The sequence below is a fragment of the Euleptes europaea genome, chromosome 5 (genome assembly GCF_029931775.1).
Source record: "Euleptes europaea isolate rEulEur1 chromosome 5, rEulEur1.hap1, whole genome shotgun sequence".
Classification (NCBI taxonomy): Eukaryota; Metazoa; Chordata; class Lepidosauria; order Squamata; family Sphaerodactylidae; genus Euleptes; species Euleptes europaea.
This window is the reverse complement of record NC_079316.1, coordinates 61,959,505-61,985,086: the sequence shown is the minus strand read 5'-3', so window position 1 is coordinate 61,985,086 and position 25,582 is coordinate 61,959,505. Positions and strand designations below refer to the sequence as shown.

General features: G+C 40.7%; 1 protein-coding gene across 1 annotated transcript in view; it reads left to right on the top strand.

Moving 5' to 3' along the window:
- The first annotated feature begins 224 nt into the window (after positions 1-224).
- The window catches only part of NRAP (nebulin related anchoring protein), a 65,652-nt gene continuing 40,294 nt past the window's right edge, over positions 225-25,582 (top strand). The window contains exons 1-15 of the mRNA XM_056849431.1: positions 225-353; positions 735-829; positions 3,221-3,308; positions 8,693-8,797; positions 12,417-12,521; positions 13,046-13,153; positions 14,815-14,919; positions 15,021-15,128; positions 16,663-16,755; positions 17,910-18,014; positions 19,486-19,602; positions 20,695-20,799; positions 21,746-21,850; positions 22,619-22,723; positions 25,404-25,502. Of these exons, the coding sequence (XP_056705409.1) occupies positions 282-353; positions 735-829; positions 3,221-3,308; positions 8,693-8,797; positions 12,417-12,521; positions 13,046-13,153; positions 14,815-14,919; positions 15,021-15,128; positions 16,663-16,755; positions 17,910-18,014; positions 19,486-19,602; positions 20,695-20,799; positions 21,746-21,850; positions 22,619-22,723; positions 25,404-25,502 (1,515 nt within the window). The 5' untranslated portion in view covers positions 225-281. The remainder of the gene's footprint in view (positions 354-734; positions 830-3,220; positions 3,309-8,692; positions 8,798-12,416; positions 12,522-13,045; positions 13,154-14,814; positions 14,920-15,020; positions 15,129-16,662; positions 16,756-17,909; positions 18,015-19,485; positions 19,603-20,694; positions 20,800-21,745; positions 21,851-22,618; positions 22,724-25,403; positions 25,503-25,582) is intronic.

The window sequence follows — 25,582 nt, the reverse complement described above, 5'->3', positions numbered from 1 at the left end:
TGAGTTCACGTTTCTATTTAGAGAAAGGTGTCACTGAATTCTTCAGTCTCTTTCCCTCCCATGCACTCTTACACAGTTGCCAAAATAACCTCTTAGTAATGGGCAGCTTTAAAAACCAGACAACAGCTGAGTTTGAAGCAGAAGCTCAGCAAAAGGGAGGCTGACATATTGGCCTGAGGATTTGCATGATTTAACTTGTTAGATAGGAAGTGACATTTTTACCCCTTATATCCTCTGAAATTTTGGTATAATAGTTTTGACTTTCCTTGGGTGATTTCAAGATGAATATTCAGTCTTGTGCCAGATGTGGATTTGGGGTTTATCCCGCAGAGAAGATTAACTGTATAGATCAGGTCAGTAGATATTGTTATTTATGGCTCTTACAAAAGTTTCTGATACAATATGCATGTTCATACATTTTACGTATTTGTGCTATATAACATTATAATTGAACTCAGTAGAAAATAGAAAGTATCTGTATTATCAGCTTTATCCAAATTGGATAACTTGGTTCTGAGACTGAACTTTGTTAAACTTGTAAAAGGTATAAAAATTAACATCTCGTTTATGTTGTGTGTATGAACAAACAAGATCTTTGGCACGGAGTTTTTGATGCAGTAAGCAATACATTTTATTAGATAGGCAAGAATACTTGGTAATGAGTTTTTAAAACAGACTAATCATGTATGAAATGCAAGTAACTTTCAATGTATTTTTATCCTTGCTATTTCTAGACATGGCACAAAGCCTGCTTTCACTGCGAAGTTTGCAAGATGATGCTAACTGTAAATAACTTTGTTAGCCACCAGAAAAGGCCTTACTGTCAAACGTAAGTATGACTATATACCCTCCCCCCCCAAATCAACAGGATCTGGCTGGATTAAATTCCATTATAGATTCTTCCAGATGTTTTTTCTGTTTCCCTCTCCAAAATATGGGCTTGCAAATAATTCCATAGCAGCAGCTATGTCAGTCTGTTGTACCAAACTCCTTCATCCGCCCACCCAATAAAGACCAGTCCAGCAGCGGTTAAAGCCTAATAAACATACTATGGCATACACAGCCATGGGACATAGCTAAGTAAAATTGCCCAGTTTAAAACCTATGGATCTCTATTGCTTGGAGAGGGCCATATATGCATACGTTCCATTTCAAGATTCCATTCTAGGTTAGAAGTCGGGACTCCATATGCAGTCTTTCTCGCTTCCCCCGTGTATGCAAAAGAAACTAAGAAAGGGGTATGGCCCTTTAGGCCAATGAGACAAAATATTGATCTTATGTGGCTCACATAGTTGATTATTCAAAGGTATACTTTATGCTGTGTACAGTTACACTTGTTGCTACTTAAAGTGATAAAAAATGAGAAACTATTCTCAACCATGGATGAATTTTTGCCTCTCTCTTTTTTCCAATGGCCAAATGTCCGTAGTCTGAAATATGTGAGTAAAGCATTTTCATCATTGTATATTGGCCACATTAGGAAAATAGGCATGGTAGTTAAAATTGAATGAAACAAAAGGTGGTTTTTAAATATTTATCTATGCCGCCTTTCCCAAGGCAGCAACTGTTAAAACACTAAAACATTTCAAACATTCAAAGTTTTCAAATATTAAAAAGCATTTAAAATACAAATATATAGGGAAGAGAGAACGAGAGCAAAAGTATATTTAAAACAATTAAAACATATAAACACATAAAACATATGAACTGGAAGGATGGCTAAAAAGAGTTAGTGTGGGAATGCCAGGCAAAACAAAAAAGTCTTCACCCACTAGCGGAAGACAATGACAGAAGGAGACGGATGAATCTATCTGGGGAAGGAGTTTCAGTGGCATGACCATGAAGGCCCTTTCTCGGTTTGCCACCTATCTAGCCTTAGATGGTGGGAGCATCCAAAACAGGGACTCTGAATATGATTGGAGTTCCAGGTTGGTTCATATGGGAGAAGGGGGTCCTTACGGTATGTTTGTCCCAGGCCGTTCAGGGTTTTAAAGGTCAATGTATGTTTGTAAAGTGCCATCAAGTTGCAGCTGACGTATGGTGACTTCAGCAAGGGGCGTTCAAAGCAAGCGAGATGCAGAGGTGGTTTGCCATTGCCTTCCTCTGCAGTCTGCCTTGGTGGTCTTCCTTCCGAGTACCGACCCTGCTTAGCTTTTGAGATCTGACGAGTTCAGGCTATACCATGCTGTCTTCCCTTCCTTTGAAGGTCAATACCAGCACCTTAAATTGAGCCCAGAAGCAAATTGGGAGACAGTGCATGTGGAACAAGACTGGATTGATATGGTCCCTACAACCCACTCCAGTCAGCATTCTGTACCAACTATAGCTTGGGGACAGCCCAAAAGCAGCCCCACATAGAATGCATTGAAGTCATATAATCCAGATGTTAATGGGAAATGCAACACACTGGCAAGATCTTTCCAGGAATGGTTGCATCTGACTCACCAGCAAAGCTAATGAAAGATGCCCCGGCCTGGCCATCGCTGCCCCCTGTTTAGCCAACAGGAGGGTCCAGGTCTAGCAGCACCCCAGACCTCCAAACCTGCTTCTTTAGCAGTTGCAATTAAAATGTTTAAGGGAGAGGATTTTTAAAACAAGCTTACTAGAATCAATTATATTAAACATTTGAAAGGAATACATGGTAGTTTTTATTATATTCTTCTTTAGTGTTAGAAAGGCAGCCCTGATAGAATTATCATTAAAATGAATTTAAATGTAGGAAATACTCAAAGGAAAAAATTGTGTCTAAGGTGCTAGTTCCAGGGGCTAGTTCATATTCCTGTATGCACCTACCTGATCATTATGGTAGGTAATCTTAAGAGGCCCTGCTTCAGGTGCCCTTGCCATCTGAGGCAAGATGGGTGGCAACCTGAGAAAGGGCCTTCTTGGTTGTGGAACGAAGACTAGGGAATCCCCTCCCCCCAGAGAGATTGTTTTTGCCTCCTTCTATCATTGTCTTCCACCAGCGGGTGACACTTTTCTGTTTTGCTTGCATTCCCTTACTGACCCTCTTTTCCGTACATGTGTCTACATGCTACACACACTCATATGTATTTTAAGGTTTTACGTGTTTGTATTGTTTGCTGCCTTTTAAAGTGGATTAAATATTTTAAATAAATAAAACAAAATGATTCCATGGTTTTAAAATAAGTGCATCAAAATAAAGGGTGTATCTTATTGAGAGATGCTTTTAAAATTTGTGCCTTGCTTTCTTTTATAGACATAATCCAAAAAACAATACATTCACAAGTGTTTTTGAGACGCCGGTAAACATGAATGTGAAAAAACAATCTGAAGCAGTAAGTGAGGTAAGATGCTTTAGATGTGTTTCATATTCAGCTGCAACCAGTATGGCAACACATACTGAACTGAATGTTCTCTTACTCTGCTTTTCATGTCAAAATTAATGAATTACCCCAGCCCTTTAATCCTTCCTTTTTTTGACTGCTTACAACTACTTATAACCTCCCTCTGCTGCTGCTTCAGTGTCATATTTGTATATTTCATTCCTTTGTTGATCTCAGCCAATCAGGGCTCATATGTTGGATGTAATGATATCACATTGTCATATAGACAATCCTAACTGGCTATATACTAGATCTCATTAAGGGCAAATGAAGTGCTTTCTACACATGAGCAAGTCTAGCCAATCAGAGTCCATTCAACAGACTATTTCACAACCCTTTTGCAGTGACTGCAGAAATAGCTAATGGGAGGCTCTAAGTGCTGTTATAGACTTTTGAGAAATGACCCCACCCTTTCTGCTAAGACATACTTATTTTAGCAGTTGTGAAACTGATAATGGAGCCAAAATGTAATCTGAGTCTCATTTTAACTAAGGTTAATTAATTGACCTCATATGAGTGCCACACGAGCACATTGTGACAATTTTTAGTCCTTGACCGACAAGCTGAAATTCTGTATTGGTCAAAACACTGGCTAGACTTTAGATTATATAGGACTAATTAATCTGGCCGTGTAGGGTTTTCTCGTGGAATTATATTGCAGATCTGGAGAACTATCAGGAATAGATACATGTACACGGTATAGATGAACATTTAGAACTGTCCGTAATACTAAGGAGAACCCAAGCTTAATTCTCGTGGCCTTAGTACAAACTGGTAACAAATGCATACAGTATGATGGACCATAAAAGATAAATTTTGATTTGGTTTCTGAAATGTTATAAATAGGCTGTAATGGGTTTGCAGCCCAGACTGTTCCCCCCAGGACACTGGTCCCTAAAAGGACTGCCAACACCAGGCTGGAAAATTCCTGGATATTTGGGGTGGAGCATGGAGAGGACATGGCTTGGGGAGGGCTCAGCAGGGAGTTATACCATAGAGTTAATCCTCCAAAGCATCCATCTTCTCCCTGTAGTCTGAGGATCGGTTCTAATTCCAGGGGATCTCCAGGCCCTACCTGGAGTTTGGCAACCTTATTTCCTAGTTATATAACCATCCCCCCAATGCTTTGGCCTTGGCATTAAGGCAAATAGCCCTTTGTACTGAGGTGCACCATTTGTACCTTTGATTCCCTGCAAGTTTAAGGAACTTCTGGAACTGACTGGCTGTACTTGCATTATTTTAGCAATCGTAATGCTGAACTTTAGCCTTATTTTCTGTACATTTTTGAAACTTGACTTTATGGTTAGATTTAAACAAAGAATACTAGAAAGAGCTTAGCCTAAATAAGAATTGAAGAACCTGAACGTGATGTCCTTAGCTACTATACCATTTGAAAATCCATGTCCTTACTCACCAAAACTTGCTAAGGATGCTGAACTGAGGTGTGGAAAGTGTTAGGGTTTGGTCATAGGGGTTCATGCAAACGCTTCCTGTAGCTTTGTTTCACAGTCCAAGTCTTCCTTTGAATTTTCATTTCAAATGAACCAGAAAACTCAAAGGAAAACTCAGCTGAATCTGTCAAGTCTTTGACACCAAACCAGAAAGTGCCGGCAGATTTATTAGAATCTGAACCCAGGTTCACTAAAAAAAAAGGGGGCTTTTCAAACCTCTGATGAACTTCGTGGTTAAATCTGAGTTTTTAACAACTATATAAAGTTGAGTTTTATGTGGTAGCATTGGGGAAATTCGCGAAATGTAAGCATCTGCTAGAACTGAAGCTGTAAGAAATTGCAGAAATACTTACCTGCTTCCAAAGCTATTAATTACTGTGTTCCCTTTTACAAGTCTCCAAAATTGGGGTGGTTTAATTTTTTTATTTTTTTATCTTTGTGCTCGCAATATAAGCAAATGACCTTCTATGTGATAAGCGCAGCGGAAATAGGGGAAACATTGTCTTCATGCAGCTTTATTAGACCTATTTTATATCATTCTTTCCCATGATAATAATTGAGAATTTCATATACACTTCATTCAAAAGCTTCAGGATTTTGAAATAGCCAAAGGGAAGCTGTAACAATAACAGCAGATATGCTTCCTTCTACATGTGTGTGACTGAGAGCTGCTCTGGAATGAGTCTGGGATTAACAGTAGTTTCTATTTCTGTTTGGTGGCTGTAATATCAGAGCTTGTCACTTCCAGTATCTGTATACTGGAAAGATTAAATATCTTTCCCCTACTTTTACTCATCAAAAACATATCCTGTTCCTTTCAATCACAAAAGGGAGTCTGAATTAAAATAGAGGCTTATGAAAGCTGATTCTCAAATTAATGTTTTGCACACAAGGGATTAATGTACTCGCTGGCAAACTGATTCATGCATGAAAAATTCTGTACCTACACCAGCTTCCTGATACATGTATTGAGATGAAAAGTTACACTTTTGTAGCCATTTTATACTTTTTATAAAATAACATTTTATACATGTTATTTTATACTTTTTCCTGTAGACTAGTCTAGGACTACTAAAGTTATAGGAACATCTGTTTTTGTATGCATAGTATAGTTCAGGGGTCCCCAACATGGTAACCGTGGGTGCCACGGTGCCTGCGAAAACCTTTCCTGGTGCCCGCCAAGTGCTTTTAGAAAGTGGGCGTGGCTAGGCGGGCCTTTTTTCTAGCAGGGCTTCTGATTGGCTGTGCAAATGAAAAGGTTTCCTGTGAAACAGAGTTTCTGCCTGAGAAGTTGAAGAGTTACTGAAAGAGTTGTATATAACCTTGATCCCTGACATTTTGTGGTTGACCCCACCTCCTGCAGCAGCCATTTTGTGATTGGCTCTATTTTCTGTATTTTGTGACCGTGCCCAATATCCTTTGTCAGAATTTCAAAGGCTTGCACAAGCACAAAAAGGTTGGCGACCCCTGATGTAGTTTGTAGTGGCTTGGTCCACAGAGGATTTCCATCTGCAGAATGCAACCTTCTCACCTTCCTTCTCATATTGCATCCAAAAATGTCCCCCAGTTCTGAATGGGGGGGGGATACCATCTGAATAACATGGGGGGGGGTAGCGTTGTCAAATCTGGGTTTTGAACATTCCTAGAGATTTGAGGGTGATGCCTGGGAGACTGATATTTAGGGGTGGGAGGGTCCTCAGTAGGATATAATGCCATGCAGTCCACCTTCTAAAGCAGCCATTTTCTCCAGGAGAAGTGGTATGAATGTTTTAAATAAATAAATAAATAAGCGATCTCTGTAGTCTGGAGTTCAGTTGTAATCTCCAGTCCCCACCTGGAGGTTGGCAACCCTATGGGGGAGTCAGAGGTCTGCAACAGGTAGAAGGAATTGTCAAAAATCCTCCATTTCCCTCATAGAAGTCTTCCATGTGATCTTAGCCTTCAGTTCTAGTGCATTCATTTTGAGGAATCAATGGAAAATGGGAGGAATTGCATAGCATTTATATGCTGCTCATCCCAACCTGTTCTGTCTACTTTTCAAAATGATTGTGTTGAGAGTAGTGATGGAGAAGGTGGTAAAACTCCTTGCAACCATGTCTCAAATCGTTGCAATAGCAGCTGAGGGCACATCACACATTACAAAGTCCCTGTGGTGACATGTGGCTTCCACAACGCCTTTGGATCAGATGTGTATCTGGAGTTCAGGATCCTGAGGTTCTGTGCTGGGAGAATGGGCTTCAGCCTCCCCTCAGTGCTGTGTTTCTGACTTGAAATGGCCCCAGGGAGCCATTATTTACCCTGCTAGGGAAACTTACATGTGCTGAAGGGGGCAAATAGTGTATCCTGGGGCCATTCCAGGTTGGGAGAAGTACATGTATGTGTGTGTGTGTGTGTGGGGGGGGGGGGGAAGTTAAGCACCCTTTCCCAATGTATTGTGGTTCCAGTCCAAATTATAGCTCATGTACTTGGGAACTGAGTTCCCAGCATAGAATTTCAGGCACACATCTGTTGACAGTCCATGAGTCCCCGATATGAACTTTGTAAGGTGTGACTCAGTCCACAGGTACTCAGAATCTAGTTGCTTGACAAAGTCCTCCCCCATGACCTGTGACTGGGACAAACATACCATGAATTTAATTGGCAAGCCAGAATAGCTTTTCTTTTTTAAAGGTAAAGGTAGTCCCCTGTGCAAACACTGGGTCATTACTGACCATGGGGTGACATCACATCCCAACATTTACTAGGCAGGCTGTTTACAGGGTGGTTTTCCATTGCCTTCCCCAATCGTCTGAGGTGCTCATTTTACTGACCTTGGAAGGATGGCAGTTTGAGTCAATCTTGAGCCGGCTAGCTGAAACTGACTTCCATCGGGATCGAACTCAGGTCATGAGCAGAGCTTTGACTGCAGTACTGCAGCCTACCACTCTACACCACAGGGCTCTTTTTTCTTTCTTAGCGATACCTATATATATATCTTAGCGATACATTATATGTATATAATGTTAATTCTATATTCTCTTTTGAGTGTGTTTTGTGTGTGTGTGAGAGAGAGCATGTTTGTTTGGAAGGCAAACATGTTTGAGGCTCAGTCTATTGGGGAGTTACGTTTTGCAAACCCTACTGAGATAAAAAGGACTCCCACTAGGAGGACTGCGTTCTTCTTCCTTACTGGGTCCTATCAGCATACTTTTGAGGTTCCCTATTATGTGGCATGCTTCATTAACGCATGACTTGATGTGTTGCACTGAGTTTTACTACATGGAAGAACTGTTTTGTGCCCCACTGGTAAGGAGCCTTTCTTGCAACACTCTATGCATGGGGATAAAGATGATACTATGTTTGCATATCATGGGGATTCAAGCAGCCAAGGGAAGTAAATATTGTATTTGTATTAACTACTGAAACAAATTATGCATCAAAGACTGCCTTGCACCACATCAAATTCTGAAGCTAAGTATTCAAAACAGAATATTTGAGTTTGGATTTCCCTCTGAAAATTCAAATATTAATGTCTGTTTGTCAAAATTGGTATCTGCCCCTGAAATGTAGTTAATGGGTAGAGTCTTGATAATGGTGGTGGAAAGTGCCTTCAAGTCACAGCTATGGTGAACCAGTCAAAATGTAGTTTGAATTATAGACTTAACTTCCATATGGTAGGCTTTTGGCTTTAGTGTTTTGATTTCTAAACTATATGGATCTCTTGTACTGAAAGACCATTTGAAGTATACAGATAACAGCATTAGTATACAGATAATAGCACAATAGTATTTGAAAACCTACTATCATTTCATTATATCCAGATCTGCCTTTTCCATTTACTTTCCCTCATTTTGAGTGATGCCTATGCCATGTTTCTTGTATTTACGGCTACTGAGTCTATGCTCATTTACTCAGATTAAGTATCGAGAAGATGGTGAGAAATTCAAATCTGTTTTTCATTGGAATATGAAATCAAGAGACATGCAAGCTGCTCAGAAAATACAACAACTAAGCCATCAGGTAGGAAACCTGCCTCAAGGACCTGTAAATAGGGCTGTTGAAAAAAAATTCAGTAAAATTCGGATTCGGCAAAATTCGGCCTGTTTTAATTCGGGAAATGCTGAAGTCCGAACTCCCCCGATTTGGATCCGTGGAATTCGGCGCCAAGTTCCGAGTTCGGGGAAAAATACGGCCGAATAAAGCCATTAAAAACGTATTCGAGCCTTTCTGCGGCTCCGGGGGGGGGGGCATTTTTGGGGGTTGAGGTCCCAAACTTTCAGGGTAGCTTGAGGGGACACTTCTTGCAAGAACCCACAAGTTTTGTAAAGATTGGGTCAGGGGGTCCCGAGATATGGGGCCAGGAAGGGGTCGCCCCTCAAAAAAATCGGCCACAGGAATAAAGCCACTTAAAGCACATTGGAGCTTTTCCGTGACTCCGGGGGGGGGGAATTTTTGGGGTTAGAGGTCTCAAACTTTCAGGGTAGCTTGAGGGGGTGCTTCTTGCAAGAACCCTCAAGTTTTGTAAAGATTGGGTCAGGGGGTCCCGAGATATGGGCTCCGAAAGGGGTCCCCCCTTAATGTGCATTTTTATTCCAGTTACAGCACACATTTGAGCCATTCCGTGACTGCAGGGGGCGCATTTTTGGGGGTACAGCCCCCAAACTTTCAGAGTAGCTTCAGAGGAGTCTTCTTGTAAGAACCTCCAAGTTTTGTAAAGGTGGGATCAGCGGGGGGGGGGGGAAATATGGGGTCCCCCCTTTTCCCTATTGGGATGAATGGGATCAGGCAATCCTATGCATCTAGAGAGCGGCAAATCCAAGGCAAAACCTCCCGTGCTAACCATTGCAATGCAAAGCAACATGCGAGCAAATGTATTGTAAAAGTCAGATTTTGCAAAAACATTTTTGAGCAAGCAGCAAAACAGACCGTGCAAAAAAAACCCCCAGAGTTTGTATTTTCTGCCCTGCTCCTTCTTCTCATGGTGGAGGGATGCTCCCCCCTTATGCAAACGACCCCACCAAACTCAAGCAAGTCTCACCAGCACCACCCCCACCTCTCCAACCAATACGGCGCCGTGGTGCACCCCCCAAACGGGGAAAAAATCCAAGACGCAGGGATCTCATGCAAGCCGCCCCGTTGCACTCAACTCCAGGCTAGGGGCAAAAACAGGGAAAAACACCAAGGAGGAGGCGCGGCCTGGGTGCCGAGCAGAGAGAGACTCGCTAGCCGCCGCACAGACTCAACTTTAAACTTTAAAACTTTAAAAGCAGTACACACACTCCTGCAGAGGTGAGCAGTCGCATACCCCTCAGCAGAACGGGTGAAAGCCTCCTTTGGCTTCCCCCCCCACAGAAACTGCCCCCCCCCCCACAGACTCTGCTTCCCCCTCACATACATACAGGAAAAAAAGTATAGATTAAAGCCCCAAAAGGGGTCTTACTGTGGATATCTTCTGTTCCATCAGGATGGACTGGGAGGAGTGGGTAATCCAATATGATTCCATTTAAGCACGGGAGGTTTTGCCGTGGATTTGCCGCTCTCTAGATGCACACAGGATCGCCCCCCCGATCCCATCTTTACAAAACTTGGGGGTTCTTGCAAGAAAGCTCTTCTGAAGCTACGCTGAAAGTTTGGGGGCTGTATCCCAAAAAATGCACCCCCTGCAGCCACGGAATGGCTCGAATGTGTGCTGTAAATGGAATAAAAATGCACATTAAGGGGGAGACCCCTTTCGGGATCCCCTAACCCAATCTTTACAAAACTTGAGGGTTCTTGCAAGAAGCGTCCCCTCAAGCTACCCTGAAAGTTTGAGACCTCTAACCCCAAAAATGTGCCCCCTGCAGCCACGGAAAGGAGCGAATGTGCACATGCACCCCCCCAAGGGGATTTCTCTCTCACACAAACAGATACTCTTTCTTTCTCTTTCCGGGCTGCTCAGCAGCTGGGCTCACGTGCTCAATCGCGACTGATTGGCCAGAAGAAGACCCTGCTTGGCCACCGATTGGCCGCAGGAGAATGCTGCTTACTAACTGACGGTTATGCTGCTGCGCGAACCCCAAATTTGCCGAATTTATTCGCCGAACAACCCGAACTCGCCGAATTTGACTCCTCGTTTTCCCGCCTTTTTTGAGTTTGGTTCCATCCGAACTAAAAAACGCTGAATCGGGGGAAATTCGGCTGTTTTTCAGTTCAGGACGAACCGAATCAACAGCCCTACCTGTAAACATGCAAGAAATATCTTTTTCTTTCTTTCTTTCTTTCTGTCTGTCTGTCTGTCTGTCTGTCTGTCTGTCTGTCTGTCTGTCCGTCCATCCGTCCGTCTGTCTGTCTGTCCTATTTTTGCTCAGTACAAGGAGTCTCAAAGGTGCTCTTAATCAGCAAGAACTGAAAACAGGCATAGCAACAAAATCAATAAAAACAGACAATAGAAAAAACATACAACCCATGTTCTGAACCCGCTAACAGAATGTATGACATAAATATCACCTCTCTTCAAAGACCCTGTTGAACAATACTACTTTGCAGAGTTTCCTAAAAACTACCAACAGCAGGGCTTTTCTGGTCTACAACAAGATCACCACCATGGATAAAATCTCATGATCAACAGTAGACAATCTAACCATCTTGAGCAGGGGAACAACCAGGAGAGAGTAAAATTTGTCACTGGTGTTCATAATCTTGTCTAAGATGATATTTGCAGTGACACATGGGTGACTAAAGTAATCCTCTGCAAAGTACGCAATATATTTGTATTTATGTTCCAAAGTATGCTCACAGTAGATTTGCTATATATTTACATTTCTACATTAGAAAAAGAGATATATTCCAGTCCCATACAAATAAACAATTTTTGGGAGGACAATGAGTTCTCTTGTTGGCAATGAGGTTCTGCTTTAAGGCTGTATTTCATGACACATCAGCATTTGAAGGGCGCCACCACTTCCTTTCACAGTGTATTGTCTGAATCAACCCAAGGTTTTTGCATGTGGGAAGATGCAAAGACTTTTTCTTCCTTCTGTCTCTTCTTTTCTCTCTCTTGAATTCAGCTTACAGGAAGAGCAGAAGGACATGGTGATAAGTAAAAGGGCAGGTTGAGGTGCGATGGTAGGGCTCCAAAGATTGGTGACACCTAGAACAGAAGTAGCAGTGGCAGGTCCTAAAATGAAAAAAAAATACATGTAATCCTACACAGTGTCGACAAACAAGGCTTTAAACTGTCTTCCAGTGAGACTGCATTTCTATTATGGGCAGATAGACTGGGCACCTATATTTAGGAGTGCAGTGTTTACTCTCTCCTGGTTTGACAACCTGATCAAAATTATATTAATTGGCGCTCGAGTTCCATTGAAATCATAGAAGCTTATATATGTCACTGTGATTCAGACTAACATGGTAGTGCATACAAACAGTGGAGTTCTCCTGTGCAAGTCCTATTTAAATAGCTCAGTTTCAAAAACAGAAACGTGGTCAGTGGGGATTGATGCGGTATGATGTGGTATGATGCGGACAAAAAGACATGTAAGATCAGCTCCGTATTCAGCCACCCATTTATAAAGGTCACCTAGTCACAGGCCGAATATTTTAACTACTTGGCCACAACATCTCTGTTCCTATTTGTCACGATACATTTTCTGTTTAGAAAGCGTCCCGTGCTACTTATGAAGAAGGAAAATCCTGGTATTCTGAAACTATCCCAGATCCAGAAATGGTTAGGATTGCTCAAGCACAGCAAACATTCAGCGATGTAAGTTAGTTTGTATTTTATTACATTTTTATACATGGAAGAAGCATTCTTTTGTAAGTGGGGTTGCCAGCAGACCTGAAAGAAAAATGTCCTTCCCATTTAATAAGGGCTTGATGTGTGGAAATGGGCAGCTTTTCATGGTAAATAACATCACCCTGTAAGTGACAACTCACTGGGTGACCGTTGTTCCCTTGACCTGAGAAAGAAATGCTACTCTAATTTGGACAAGCCCTAATTATAACAAGTCCTAATTATAACATGCAAAGCATGGTTCATTGAGAACATTGGTCTAGGATGTAGGAAATCCACTCTCTATGTGACATGTAAGTTGCCATCTTTCATTCTGATCTTACCTCCAAAGATTGTGTTATTAAACTGCTGTTTTAATCTACATGGCAATCTGATGTTTACTTGGAAGTGAACTGCACCAAATGTGAATGGAGTTAATCCCAGGTCATTGGCCATAGGATGACAGTCATAGAGGAAAGGCTAGATACATACAAATATTTGTTTCTTACTTCTAGCTGAAGAATGCAGAGGAATATGAAGAACACACGGGTAAAGGCAGCTTTCCTGCTATGATCACTCCAGCTTATCAGATAGCCAAGAGGGCCACTCAATTATCCAGTGATGTGAGTTCCTCTTTCACTTAGGTGTATCCTGGAGGAGAGGGTAAAGGGAGAGGGTTGCTAACACTGGACTGGACAATTCCTGGAGATTTGATATGGAGCCTGGGGAGGGTGGTGGTTTGGACACAGGAGGGACTTTAGTGGGGTATAATGCCATAGATTCCACCCTCCAAAGCAGCCATTTTTTCCCCAGAAGAACTGATCTCTGTAGTCTTACAGTGCAGTCCTAAGGGGCTGAATGGGCTTAGGAGGTGGTGTGGTGCCGGCATAAATGCCACTTGCGCCATTGAAATCGTCACTTACGGCAGCACTTGGCCACTTACACCGGTGCTGGGGAGCAGTGTGGCAGTGTCACGCATGGGTGCCAATGCAGTGGCAGCGGCAGCACACCTCCAGTGCAGGGGGTCACGCTGATGCCAAAAGGGGTGGTCGCGGGGGCAGGGCTGACATTATTTAGCTCCTTGAGTTACTCGCCCTGGGAATGCTCCCTTTTGCCAGCAGTAACTGATGTCAGCAAAAAGGGTGGTGCAGCCTGTGGAACAGCATATAGCAGTTTCACAGGCTTTGGGGGAATTTTCCTCTCTGGATTGCTGGCCGTGGCTAAGCAAACCACTCAGGAGGCGGTGCAGCTGCACCATGGCTGCTCCGTCCCCAGCAGCGGCACAACTACACCACCTTAGAATTGCGTTGTAAAGAGCATTTGTAATTCTGGGAGATCTCCAGTCCCCATCTGGATGTTAGCAACCCCTCAAAGAGATCTTTGTATGGGTAATGGTATTGGTGGTTAAGATTCACAGCAAGATTCAAAGTCTTGCGTAAATATATCATTAAACTGCTATGAATAGTGTATTTTGAGCATTTTATAGTTACTTTTTATGTCTCATAACAGGAGGAACTGTTATCCTTCTAGAGTTTTGACACATGAAGTGCTGAATGTAGAAATCCATCATTCAGCTCAGCCAGAGATTTAACAGCCTTGACTGATTGATATATGTACTAGTAGCTTGCTGCTGCGGGTTTTAACATCCACCATAAACGAATATTGTATTTTAATAAACTATATGCTTTTTCTAGTATGAAAATATGGAAAGTTAATAAATGGTTCATCTTGTGGATCACTATACAAAATCCTGTAGCTGTTATTCCAAAAATAACATGCAGTGCTTTAACAGAAATTGAAAATGAAAGCAATTGAGATTGTTACTGATTAAACATGCTGGGTTAGTGTAAAAGAAAGCTGTTTCATCCAAATAAAATGTTCAAAGTTCCCATTGAGTTTAGAGTCATTCTATTAACTTTAATAGGCTACTGGTTTGATATCTTTTATACATTTACTTCTCCACAGCCGTTTCTTTGTTTTAAAATAAACATCTTTGAGAATTCATGGACTTGGAATGAAATAACGGATAATTAATCCAAAGCACACAATTTTGACAAATAAGGTCAGAATGTGTTGTCATTCCAATCCCTTTTCATCAAGGTACCACTTCTTTTGCATTTGTAACCAAGGGGTTTACATTAAAGGACAAAAAATGGGGAAAATTAATTAGCGAATCCAAAGATCATCTATTTCCTTGCCTTTTGATGCTTTATGGCAAGAAATAAGATGGCAGTTTTTATTAGTATTCAAATTTTCTTTGTATATGTTTTACTCCTTCCCATAGGTGGAATATAAACGAGGGCATGATGATCGTGTTTCCAAATTTACCAGTGTTGTAGATACTCCAGATATACTTCATGCAAAGGCTGAGGGCCTGCTCGCAAGTGATGTAAGTGGAACAGAAGAAGAAAATACTTAGATATTTTCACCTGTTACTGCCTCTCTCTCTGGTGATATGACTTGTTTTGTCAACTCTCTTGATTTTTCTAGTTAAAATACACAGAAGAGTATGAGCAACAGAGAGGAAAAGGCAGCTTTCCCGCAATGATTACTCCAGCCTATCAGATAGCTAAAAGAGCCAATGAACTAGCAAGCAGTGTAAGTTTTAAAAGCATGGTCTACATGAATTGGTTATCATGTACTGGAAGAAAATCCAAAGTGTATTTAAAAAATTGAGAAAATTTTCCTTCTTTTGGCGGGGGGGGAATCCAGACATTGGTGGGTCAGTGGATTCGCAAATTTTAGACACAAATTTTAGGAGGAATGTTGATAGTCTTTTATTATTAAAACAAATTGTTTGTTTTGAACTGGGTGACGTCAAGCAAATTGAAAACAGAATTGTTGATGATTGGCAGTCCATGTGACCTGATAGGGATGAGGTGTAGCTGGCAGCATCCCATTGGCCATTTATGCTTGGTAATTAGCAGCGTGTTCCAGGCTGAAGTGCCCTGCAGCTTTTTTTGAGTTTTGCATGCTGAACCGTCATTCAGGAAGTGACTGTGAAGTCCACACATACCTATTTTGCATTTCTTAAGAGCCCCATTAACGCGACCTTTTGTGTTTGCTCCGCCCTCGCCTCGAAGAATCCCCTCAAAGAAGCATGCAAAATTCACAGCTGCGCGTTAGCTATGCAAACAGAGGTTGCTAATGGAAGGAACAAAGGAGCAGGCGAGTGGGTGTGTGTGTGGAATTTCTCCTTTTGTGAAGGGACCATGAATAATATTTTAAAGGTCGCATTAAAAAAAAAACAGCTTTGAGCGAGCATCAAAATTGATCCTGCATAAATGGCCCTAGTCTCTTTAAGTGTCACAGTCTGGTTGTACATCTGGATTAGGGGGGAGGCAACCATGGGGAGGAGTATATTTGATTAACTATAAGGTTACCATACTCCTTTCTGAACACTGGGAAGGTTGCCACTGTCATTCTTGTATTGGTTGGTCTCATTTTCACTATTGTAACATGTGCTTCAAGGAGCTGCATGGAAAACTGCTTGGAAGATTTTAGTTACTCACTAATGGAGGCTGGCCATGGAGTAGATTGCTTCTATTTAGGGGGACCTGTATTGGATATTAGTTTGCTTCCAGGCTTGATTTTTGGGGGCTGGTCATTATCTTTAAAACTTTACATGGTCAGTGTCCAGCATATTTTTTTTAAATCAGGAAGATTTGTTGATGGAGCCCCACCCATGAGACCGTGGACAAGTTGTTCAAGATGAGTCCAGGCACCAAAGTTATGAAAATCTCTCTCTCCAGCAGCATACACTAAGATGGCTTGTTAAGATGTTTTATTTTCTTAGTCCTATGGTGGCTCCCTTTGCATAATGCTATATTATTTGCTTCTCTCTGTAACCTGGGACTACTGGACAATATTACTATAGGGCTACAGAACTGGGTTTTTATGGAAAATGTAGCATATAAGTTTACAAAGTAAATGAATGATATCTGAAGAAGTGAGCTGTGGCTCACCAAAGCTCATAGCCTGCCAGAAATTTTGTTAGTTGTTAAGGTGCTACTGGACTCTTGCTCTTTTCTTCTGCTATTGACAGACTAACACGGCTACCCATTGTAAAGTAAATAAATGTAATTTATTTAAGTCGTTAAGATCAACAAGGGTTATCCTTCCTTGCTTTCAGGTTAAATATCACCAACAATACGAAAAAGAGATTAAGGGAAAAGCAAGTCATTCTGTTGGTGCCTCAAAAGAAAACATAGATCACTTTAGTCAGGTAAGGACGAATGCAAATGAATCACTGCTAAAATTTATTGATTGGATGCAACCTATTCTGAGCGTAGCAAAGCTAAGCTGGTGCAACTGGACTTGTCTGCTTCCCTTCTCCAGCTGCAGCCCCCTGAGCCCTAATGGATAGTGTTGGGCGTGAAATGGGGTCTGTAATGCAAGTGGGGAATCAGCAAAAATTACCCCTATCTTTGTCAACAGAGGTGATGTTCTAAATGGTACCAGAAACTACTTTTCTCTTTTGTTTAACACAGTTGAAGAAGAATTCGTAATAATATATTTTGAGTAAGACTATAATTTTACCTTTATGTTTTTGGAATATCATATTTCTCATACGTTTGGTACCACTTCACAATTGATATATTTAAAGCTTGTTTCCTGCACCATACTCGAACATACAACATACCCTGATACTTATGGATATTTTGCATATATTGGAAGATGTGTCATATTCACCAGTGGTAAAAAGTATGCATGGGGAATGAAGTGCGGTGGAGGGAGGGAAATCAAGATATTGGTGCCATCTATGCAAACAGTCCTGAAAGCTATCAAAGCATTTAATTTGGTAGATAATACGGATAATTTCATAATCAACAACCTAATTTCTGTATGGGATTTTCATCACATGTGATGGAAGTGTGTTTGATCTAAAAACTATTTGCTATCCTGTCTTGATGAAATGCAATTTATCTAAAAAGCAGGCTTTGGTTCTGATTTATCTAAAAATTGAGGCCGTTGGTATAATGATATACCAGACGTTTCCAACAACTTGCCTTCTATTGTGTTACATCTTATCACAGCTGCTAGAATTGTATTTGCAAGGCATTGGAAGCAAACTACTGTGCCGACTGTTTGTGAATGGGCACAAAAGAGCTTAGAGACATATCAATCAGATTGATGGTACTGAGGAATGGGAATGATGCTCAACAGATAGAGTTGCTTTGGAGTCCAATTTTGGCTCAGTTATGTTATTGCGCCAAGGAGGGTCATTATTTTGTTTCTGTAATCTTTTCTGTGCACTTCATATTAAAAACAAAAGAAACAGAGAACTAAGTTTGCTAGCTAGAAAGGTTGGTGATGAGAAAGATGTACAAAAACAAATAACACACAGTGAGTAACTAATAACTACTGAATGTTCTCCAGGATTATATGGATGATTACGAAGAGCACAGAGGGAAAGGGAGCTTTCCTGCCATGATCACCCCAGCCTATCAAAATGCAAAGAAGGCCAATGAACTGGTTAGCGATGTAAGTATGACTCAAGAAGTATTAACCAACATTGGCCAGATGCAAGAAGTTGCTTATTATAATGAAAAGATTCTGTGGTATTATATTATTTCACCAACTAATAGAAACCTGTAAGAACGAACTTCTGCTGACTCTCATTGATTTTTGTGGCAGTTCCAATGATGCCATATATAACTGTTCCTGCCTGAGGATTCTATTTTAATGGGCCTATAAAGTGGTAATATCAGTATGTTTTTGTACATTCACAAAAATCAGGCATTTAGTTTGTATTGAGCTAGGATTACTGGCAGAGAGTTTTTTTAAAAACATAGTCATCACACGTTTTTGCTGTTTGCATAAAAAAAAAAAAACTTGCGGAGCCGGTTGTGACTCCCTCTTTTTTGCCGTACAGTCAACTTTTCTGGCTGGGGTCCAAAGACTTGCACAGCCAGTTTCACAAGAAAAAGGGAGCTTTGGGTTTGAGTTTCTGCATAACACAAAGCATCCCACTTTGGAAACTGAATGGATTTTCAAGAGCAGCTTGGGATTTTGCAGGGAGGTCACTGTTCAAAGAAAAAAACTAAAAAAATCCCTCTGGACATTCACAAGACCTTGGAGACAATTGCAGACAACAATTTTTTTCATTGTCATAAACCATAAAAAGGCCTGGTTTAAAGGGCACATTTGAGTGTGATTGAACACATGAACACATGAAGCTGCCTTATACTGAATCAGACCCCTCGGTCCATCAAAGTCAGTATTGTCTACTCAGACCGGCAGCGGCTCTCCAGGGTCTCAGGCAGAGGTCTTTCACATCACCTCCTTGCCTAGTCCCTTTAACTGGAGATGCCAGGGATTGAACCTGGGACCTTCTGCATGCCAAGCAGATGCTTTACCACTGAGCCATACAATGTGCACTCAAATGTGTGTCTCCTTCCCCCTCTCTCTCCCCCCACTACATTTCTGACTGATGGGGACCCAAAGTGGCTTACAACATCATTCTCCTCCCCTCCATTTAATCCTTGCAACAGCCCTGTTAGGTAGGTTAGGCTGAGTGATAGAAGGTCAACTATCAAGCTTCCATAGCAGACAGGATTTGAACCGGAGTCTCCCAGACACTACTCTTACCATGACACTAGCTATTTTGCCTTCTCCTGTTCTCTCACATGCTGATTCTCTCCTCCATTTCATGATTCCTGTAACCCAATAGTATTCACTTCACAGCTCATGAAGAGCCACAGATGAAGCTACTATCACCCAAAAGAGCCACATTAACTTCCATCCCTAACATGAGGCCCTCACTGCAGTTAGTTATGGAGATGTTTTTTGGCTTGTGTGCGCTGCAGATCCCTCTTGAACGATGAAATAAAGTTGGCCCTTTGATTATCCCAGCTCTGGTGTCAGCTCTCGTTATTTATGCATCTGCGGACAATGAGGAATGGCCGCTTGGCAGCTATTACTTCATGAGTTTGTCCTTTTCTTTTCTTCTTAGATAAAATACAAGAAGGACTTTTCAAATATGAAAGGAGCAGCCCACTTTCATTCCCTTTCAGCCCAAGAAAACCTTGTTCTTAAACAAGCCCAAAATATTAACAAGCTATACAGTGAGGTAAGACAGTCAAATATTATGCAGGTTGATACGAAAGTATATAATACGATGAACAATTGTTTGCGTGTGACTGTGGCAATCAGTACATGAAAGCATGCAAGTGCATACCATAGTTTGCAAATGGTGTCCTGCATTGTACAAGAAAGCACTAACGATTTAAATGGTCTGCAGCACTTCTTCCATAGTGGGAGCAACAAGGATGTTACACACTTGTGACTGCTTCCCAAGCTGCTCTGGTTATATTAGAACAGCAACATAGTTTCCAGCCATGCCAGTCCTACCCTTCCCTGTGGCAAATGTGATTAGAATTTCAATTTAAAGGCAAAATTCCACTTTAAAATTAAATGACATCTCAAAAATGTATGTTTTTTTGATACACCCGCCCACTGCTGGAGGCCCTGACCTGGATGGCCCAGGCTAGCCTGATCTCGTCAGATCTCAGAAGCTAAGCAGGGTCAGCCCTGGTTAGTGTTTGGATGGGAAACCACCCAGGAATACCAGGGTTGCTGTGCAGAGGAAGGCACTGGCAAACCACCTCTGTTAGTCTCTTGCCATGAAAACCCCAAAAGGCTTCGCCATAAGTCGGCTGCGACTTGAAGGCACTTTACGCACGCGCGCGCGCGCGCACACACACACACACACACACACACACACTACTGGAGAGACTGTGTGGATATTATAAACAGTGTGTGGGCTTCTTTCAAAATTCTGCAGACATTTTGCCTGAGTTGCATGTTCCAGATTCAGTTTTAATTTTGTTTTAGAGGAAATTTGCTGGCAACTCTTCATGGGTGAAATGCAGAGAAAGGTCTTAAATCTCATTAAAATCAAAGGGATAAAGACTCTGGCGAATCAATCCCAGTTGTTTCAGCAGGATTTAGGCATGCCTAACTTAGTGATCTGCTCTGTACTGTAGCCTTGCTTGTATACATGCTGAGCAATCTTATATTTCTGTCCTTTTGCTTTATTGTATATGCATTATCACTCTCAAGATAGAATCCCATTTCTGTGATAGCTGCATTTAAATAACGTTATTTGCAATAAACGAATAAATTTGCATTTTTCATTGTTTTTTAAAATCTGATTTGTAAGGTGGCATACAAAAAGGATCTGGAGAACAGCAAAGGACATAGTATTAACTACTGTGAGACTCCTCAGTTCAGGAATGTTAGCAACATCTCAAAATACACCAGTGATGTAAGTCCTCTGTACCTTGCATGCTGTTCTGCGAAAGCTTAACTTAGTCACTGTTGGAATCACAGTTTGTACACAAGTGAACTCCAGATAAGAGGAGGAACCCTTGGTTAAAAAACAAACAAACACTGGGAGTTTGAATATAAAAACCTTTACAGGAAAAACAGATTATGTACTATTCACTAATCTAATCAAACAATGCCTGTTAATTGTTAATGTTAATTGAGTCTTTTTCATTTACTTTATCTGTTATGTCCATTTCTTAATTGATTTTTAGCACTGCTAGGTAACTTCAGCCAACTCTGCTTGAGTTGCAAATTATAGAGCAGACTATAAGCAATTCGTATTCCACCATGGATGGAAGAAAAACATTTTATTACCTAATGCGTTATATACTGCAGTTGAATTCCAGTGCCTTAGCCTTTATGAACAGAAGGTGTCACAATAGCTTTGTTGCTCATTGCAGAATACTTTAAAAGCATTTGTGAATAAAAAAATCAATCAGATTTAAGAATGTAATTTGAAATTAATATCCAAAATGTAGTCATCATTTTGTCAGAAAAAGAAAAAAAATCAAGGTATCTATCAATGAGCATAAAAAGACAACTATAATTACATCAGTAAATGTCCCTGCAAACAACAGTGTTATATTTCTTCATTTAAGGGGGTAACTCCTGGCCAGTAGTGTACACTGATCTTTCCACATCTTTGCTTCTACAGTAAGCTCTTTTCTTCATAAAATGGAAGAGACGAGTTTGGCTGGTCCCGCAGTCTTAAAATGAAATAAGAGTATATATCTCTTGTTTTGAAATGAGTAAAATTTATAATCAGAAATGCAGCACCAGTAGTTCTAGTTTACTCTGTATTTCCTTTGCTTGTGGTATCCTGTTTATTACAAACAAAAAGAAAGCGTTTTTATTTTTTTTGAGGGATTTGTTTTTGTATGCAGCTCAAATACAAAGAGCATTTCCAGAACCAGAAAGGTCACTATGAAGGGGTTGGCTTGGACCAGCGTACCCTGCATGCCATGAAGGTTGGAAGTTTGGCAAGCAACGTAAGTTGGTTGGACTCATTTAAGTGCAGATATTTTAATCTTCAGATTGTTTAGACATGACTTCTGTGTAGCTTCAAATGAAAATAGCCACAGGCTTGATTCTGCCTGAAGTGATGCAAGGGTGTGAGGAGAAATAAGAGGGATTTCAGAAATCCTTCTGAGCATTAAGCAGAACAAACATACCAAGAATAAACTGTGCATGAGTGGATAGCATGTCATAATGGGGCCAGATCATTGCTTTGTCAAAATTAATTCATTGTTGAGACAATAAGTGTTGTGATTGGACCACTGGATTAATGTGTTTTGTTTGGCAGAAGAGCTCAGTCTCTCGTTTGATACCCTGCAGCCTCTCCCATGGTCAGTCTGTTTACACAAAGCAGTTTTTCATACGCAATTAAACTTAGTTTAATTGTATTGGGTTCATTGAGATGCCATTTCATTACATACTGTGTCTTGAAGTGCATTATTTACAGATCTGTAAGAAGTTCCAGAACTAAAGCAGGAAGATAAAAGGGATGTGTCACAGGTGGAAGTTAAGTTAATGCTCCCACAGTTGGCACTGGATTAATTGCGCAGCTGAAAAAGAATCAATTAGCAGCTAAACTATGCAAATAATTTCATTTTCTTTGGCATTGACGACAGTGCGCTTACTTTGTTCCTTGTGTTTAATATTAATATTATTGTTTTTCTTTTGTCTTGCCTGCTAATTTTTCAGAACAAATGACAGTTTTTAAAAAGTTGATTCTTTTTGTTCTTCTCGCATTCCAGATAGCCTATAAATCAGACTATACACACGATGATGTTGACTACAATTACCCAGCGACACTCACTCCTTCATATCAGACAACAAGGAAGCTGGTCCCTTTGAAAGATGTAAATAGCCTTCTGAGTTCTCACCCTGTTACTTGAATGGTTCACCATCCCCTGCGGGAGGGAGTATGGTTCATGGCCAGCCATTTCATACCGAAGGACAGCAGAAGCCAAAAAGAAAAAAAGCTGTTTTTCAGCTAGCCAAGACCAGGAAACCTCAGGAGCCTGGAAATGGCACACTAAGCATGCTGTTATTTAGATGTACTGCTGTCAGTCCTGCCCTCTTTGGTTGTAATCCGAAGGTCATTACTGCTACTATTTCCTAAGGCAGTAGAAAGCGATTGACAAAGAGCCAGTATTACAAAAACTATTTGCATAAGTGAAATTATACAGATTAACATGATCAATAGTTAATATGTTGATCAATAATTCATAAAGTTTCTGCAGCCCAAACAGAAGTTGTCGTGAGTCTTTTATTAGGGAGCATGAGATCTCACAATAAGTAATAAATGTACACAGGAGCTCTCTATGCAAAGGTTTTACTGCTCTGCCATAAATCTCTGCCTAGTTTGCACTTCAGTTTCTGGAAACTCTTCACTTCTATAATTTCCTTTTCTGTAAAATGTCTTTTAAGAAGCACTTCAGTCCCATAAAAATCTTTGCTTGCCATTCCTTTCACATACTGGTTTTCTAGCATTCTACCTACCCCTCCAATATAACTTAACATAAAGATTTGATTTTCTCTTTAGAAGAACCACATTAGGTCCTGTACTGAGCCACATTGGGCTGTAGAGCATATGTAGTAGAACCCTGACCTAAGGGCATGATGGACTTACATTGGTTAGTTAGCTAACACTGCTTTACCCAAAGAATATTGGGAGTTGTGGTTTGGTAAGGATGTCGGGAGTACTTTAAAATAAATAAATACTTACTACTTTTAAGAAGTAAAAAAGAAAATCTGTACACAATTAAGGATTCAAAGATTCTTAAGTACATGTAAAGAAAAATATATTCCTGTGTTTAATAGTTTGATTCTATGACTTACTATCCTTGATGGAATTTCATCAGACATAGATAGGAAACCATTGCTTGTGTAGTTTTAAATCTCAGGATTTCATTCATCAAGCTGTAGTAGATGGTAATTTGAGCCCATTCCTGAGCTGGAAGGCCGTTTGGGCTCAAGAGGCGGCATCACCCCGCCACCAGCATAAGTGCCTCTTATTCTGTGATAAGAGGCGCTTACGCTGGTGGCGGAGGCAGTTCCTTCAGTGCCTGGGTGCTGCGGAGGTGCACGCCACTTCCCCAGCAGCGCAGTCTCTCCGGGACGTAAATCCCGGAAGAGACATGCAGCACGGGCATGGGGGGGGCATTCCCAAGGCATTCCCAGAGGCAGAACTGATGTTAGCTTCCAAAGCCCCTCTAGGCCAGGAATCCCCCCTCCAGCAACAGTGTTTTCTATGGAGGGAAAAGCCCCATTTTCAATTTAAATATTTTTAAAAGGCTTTTTTAAGCCTCCTGGCAGCCGGGGAACCACTTTGGAGGCACCGCAGCGGTGCCTCTCTTACACTGTCCCCGGCTGCCAGGAGGCTCAGGAATGGGCTGCCCATGTGGCAAACCCAGAATTTCTCAGGAGCTAGGACCCCTTCAAAATTTGTGGTACAACAATTGCAACAGAGTTTCAGTGGACGTCCAGTGGCACCTTAAATTCTAACAACATTTCTATCAGCATGAGTTTCCATAAGTTATAAGAAGAAGTGAGTTCGGACACACAAAAACTCATACTGGAATAGATGTTGCTAATCTTTAAGGTGTCACTGGACTTCTGTTTTATTTTGCCATAATAACAACATGACAATCCCTAAGGAATTACAAGAGAAAATTCAGCTAGAAACCCATCATAAAAGATAATCTCAGGAAGAGACAACTAGCTATAAAACAGAAACAAAAAATTAAGTGTTTTGGTTACACTGATAATCTTTTTTATTGATTTTTATGGGAAAGGGAACCGTGTTAAAATGAATTCCTTAGCTTTAGATACCATTTGGCTTCTCAAGTCCGTTTCCCTCAAAACAATAACCCTCTTAGCAAACTACTTCTAAGTAGCATACAATGTGCAGTTTAGCAAGGAGGTAATTAACCAGAGTGAATATTAATTAAAGCCCGCTGGGGATAATAATTGTATCCTGTTGAGTGACATGGAGGTTTTGGGGAGAGATAGGCTTAAAGAGAAACCTCACCATGAGGTTTTATCTTGCATAATTTGTGGACTTTGTATAGTTCAATATTGTTGCCAGTATGTTAATGTATTAACAAATTATTAAGCTTACTGACTTTGAAATAACATTGTTGTCTTATTGTAATTTCCACTATATGTATAACTTGTCCCATTTAATGAATTTCCCTGTTTCTTACATTTAAAAATCATAACTTAATATTGCCACAGTCAAGTGATAATTTTAATTCTTCTCGCTCAACAAAAGCTCTTTCACTTTCCGTCATTTACCTTTGCTCAGTGTGAGTCAAAAAGAAGAGATAGAAGGAAAAATAAGGACTGTGATTTTCTGTAAATGATGAGTGAAATTGCATCATTGTAAAAAGCTGCGTGGTTTCTGTTTTTTAGTAACTGTTGTGGGCAGTCTAAATGCTTATGTATTTCTCTGTCTTAGTAACAGCTGTATCTTCAAGCTTGGAGAATTGTTTTACATGATCCTATTGTGATGCATACATTTTTATTTTCATTTAGGTGAACTACAGGCAAAATATAAATAAGTTAAAGTACAGCTCTGTTACCTGCACACCTCAGATCATTCAAGCAAAAATCAATGCGCAGCAGCTTAGTGATGTAAGTCATTCTGCCCATTGTTTGATAGTTACATGAAAGCATGATAATTATAACATAGTTAAGCAGGTATATTGCACTTA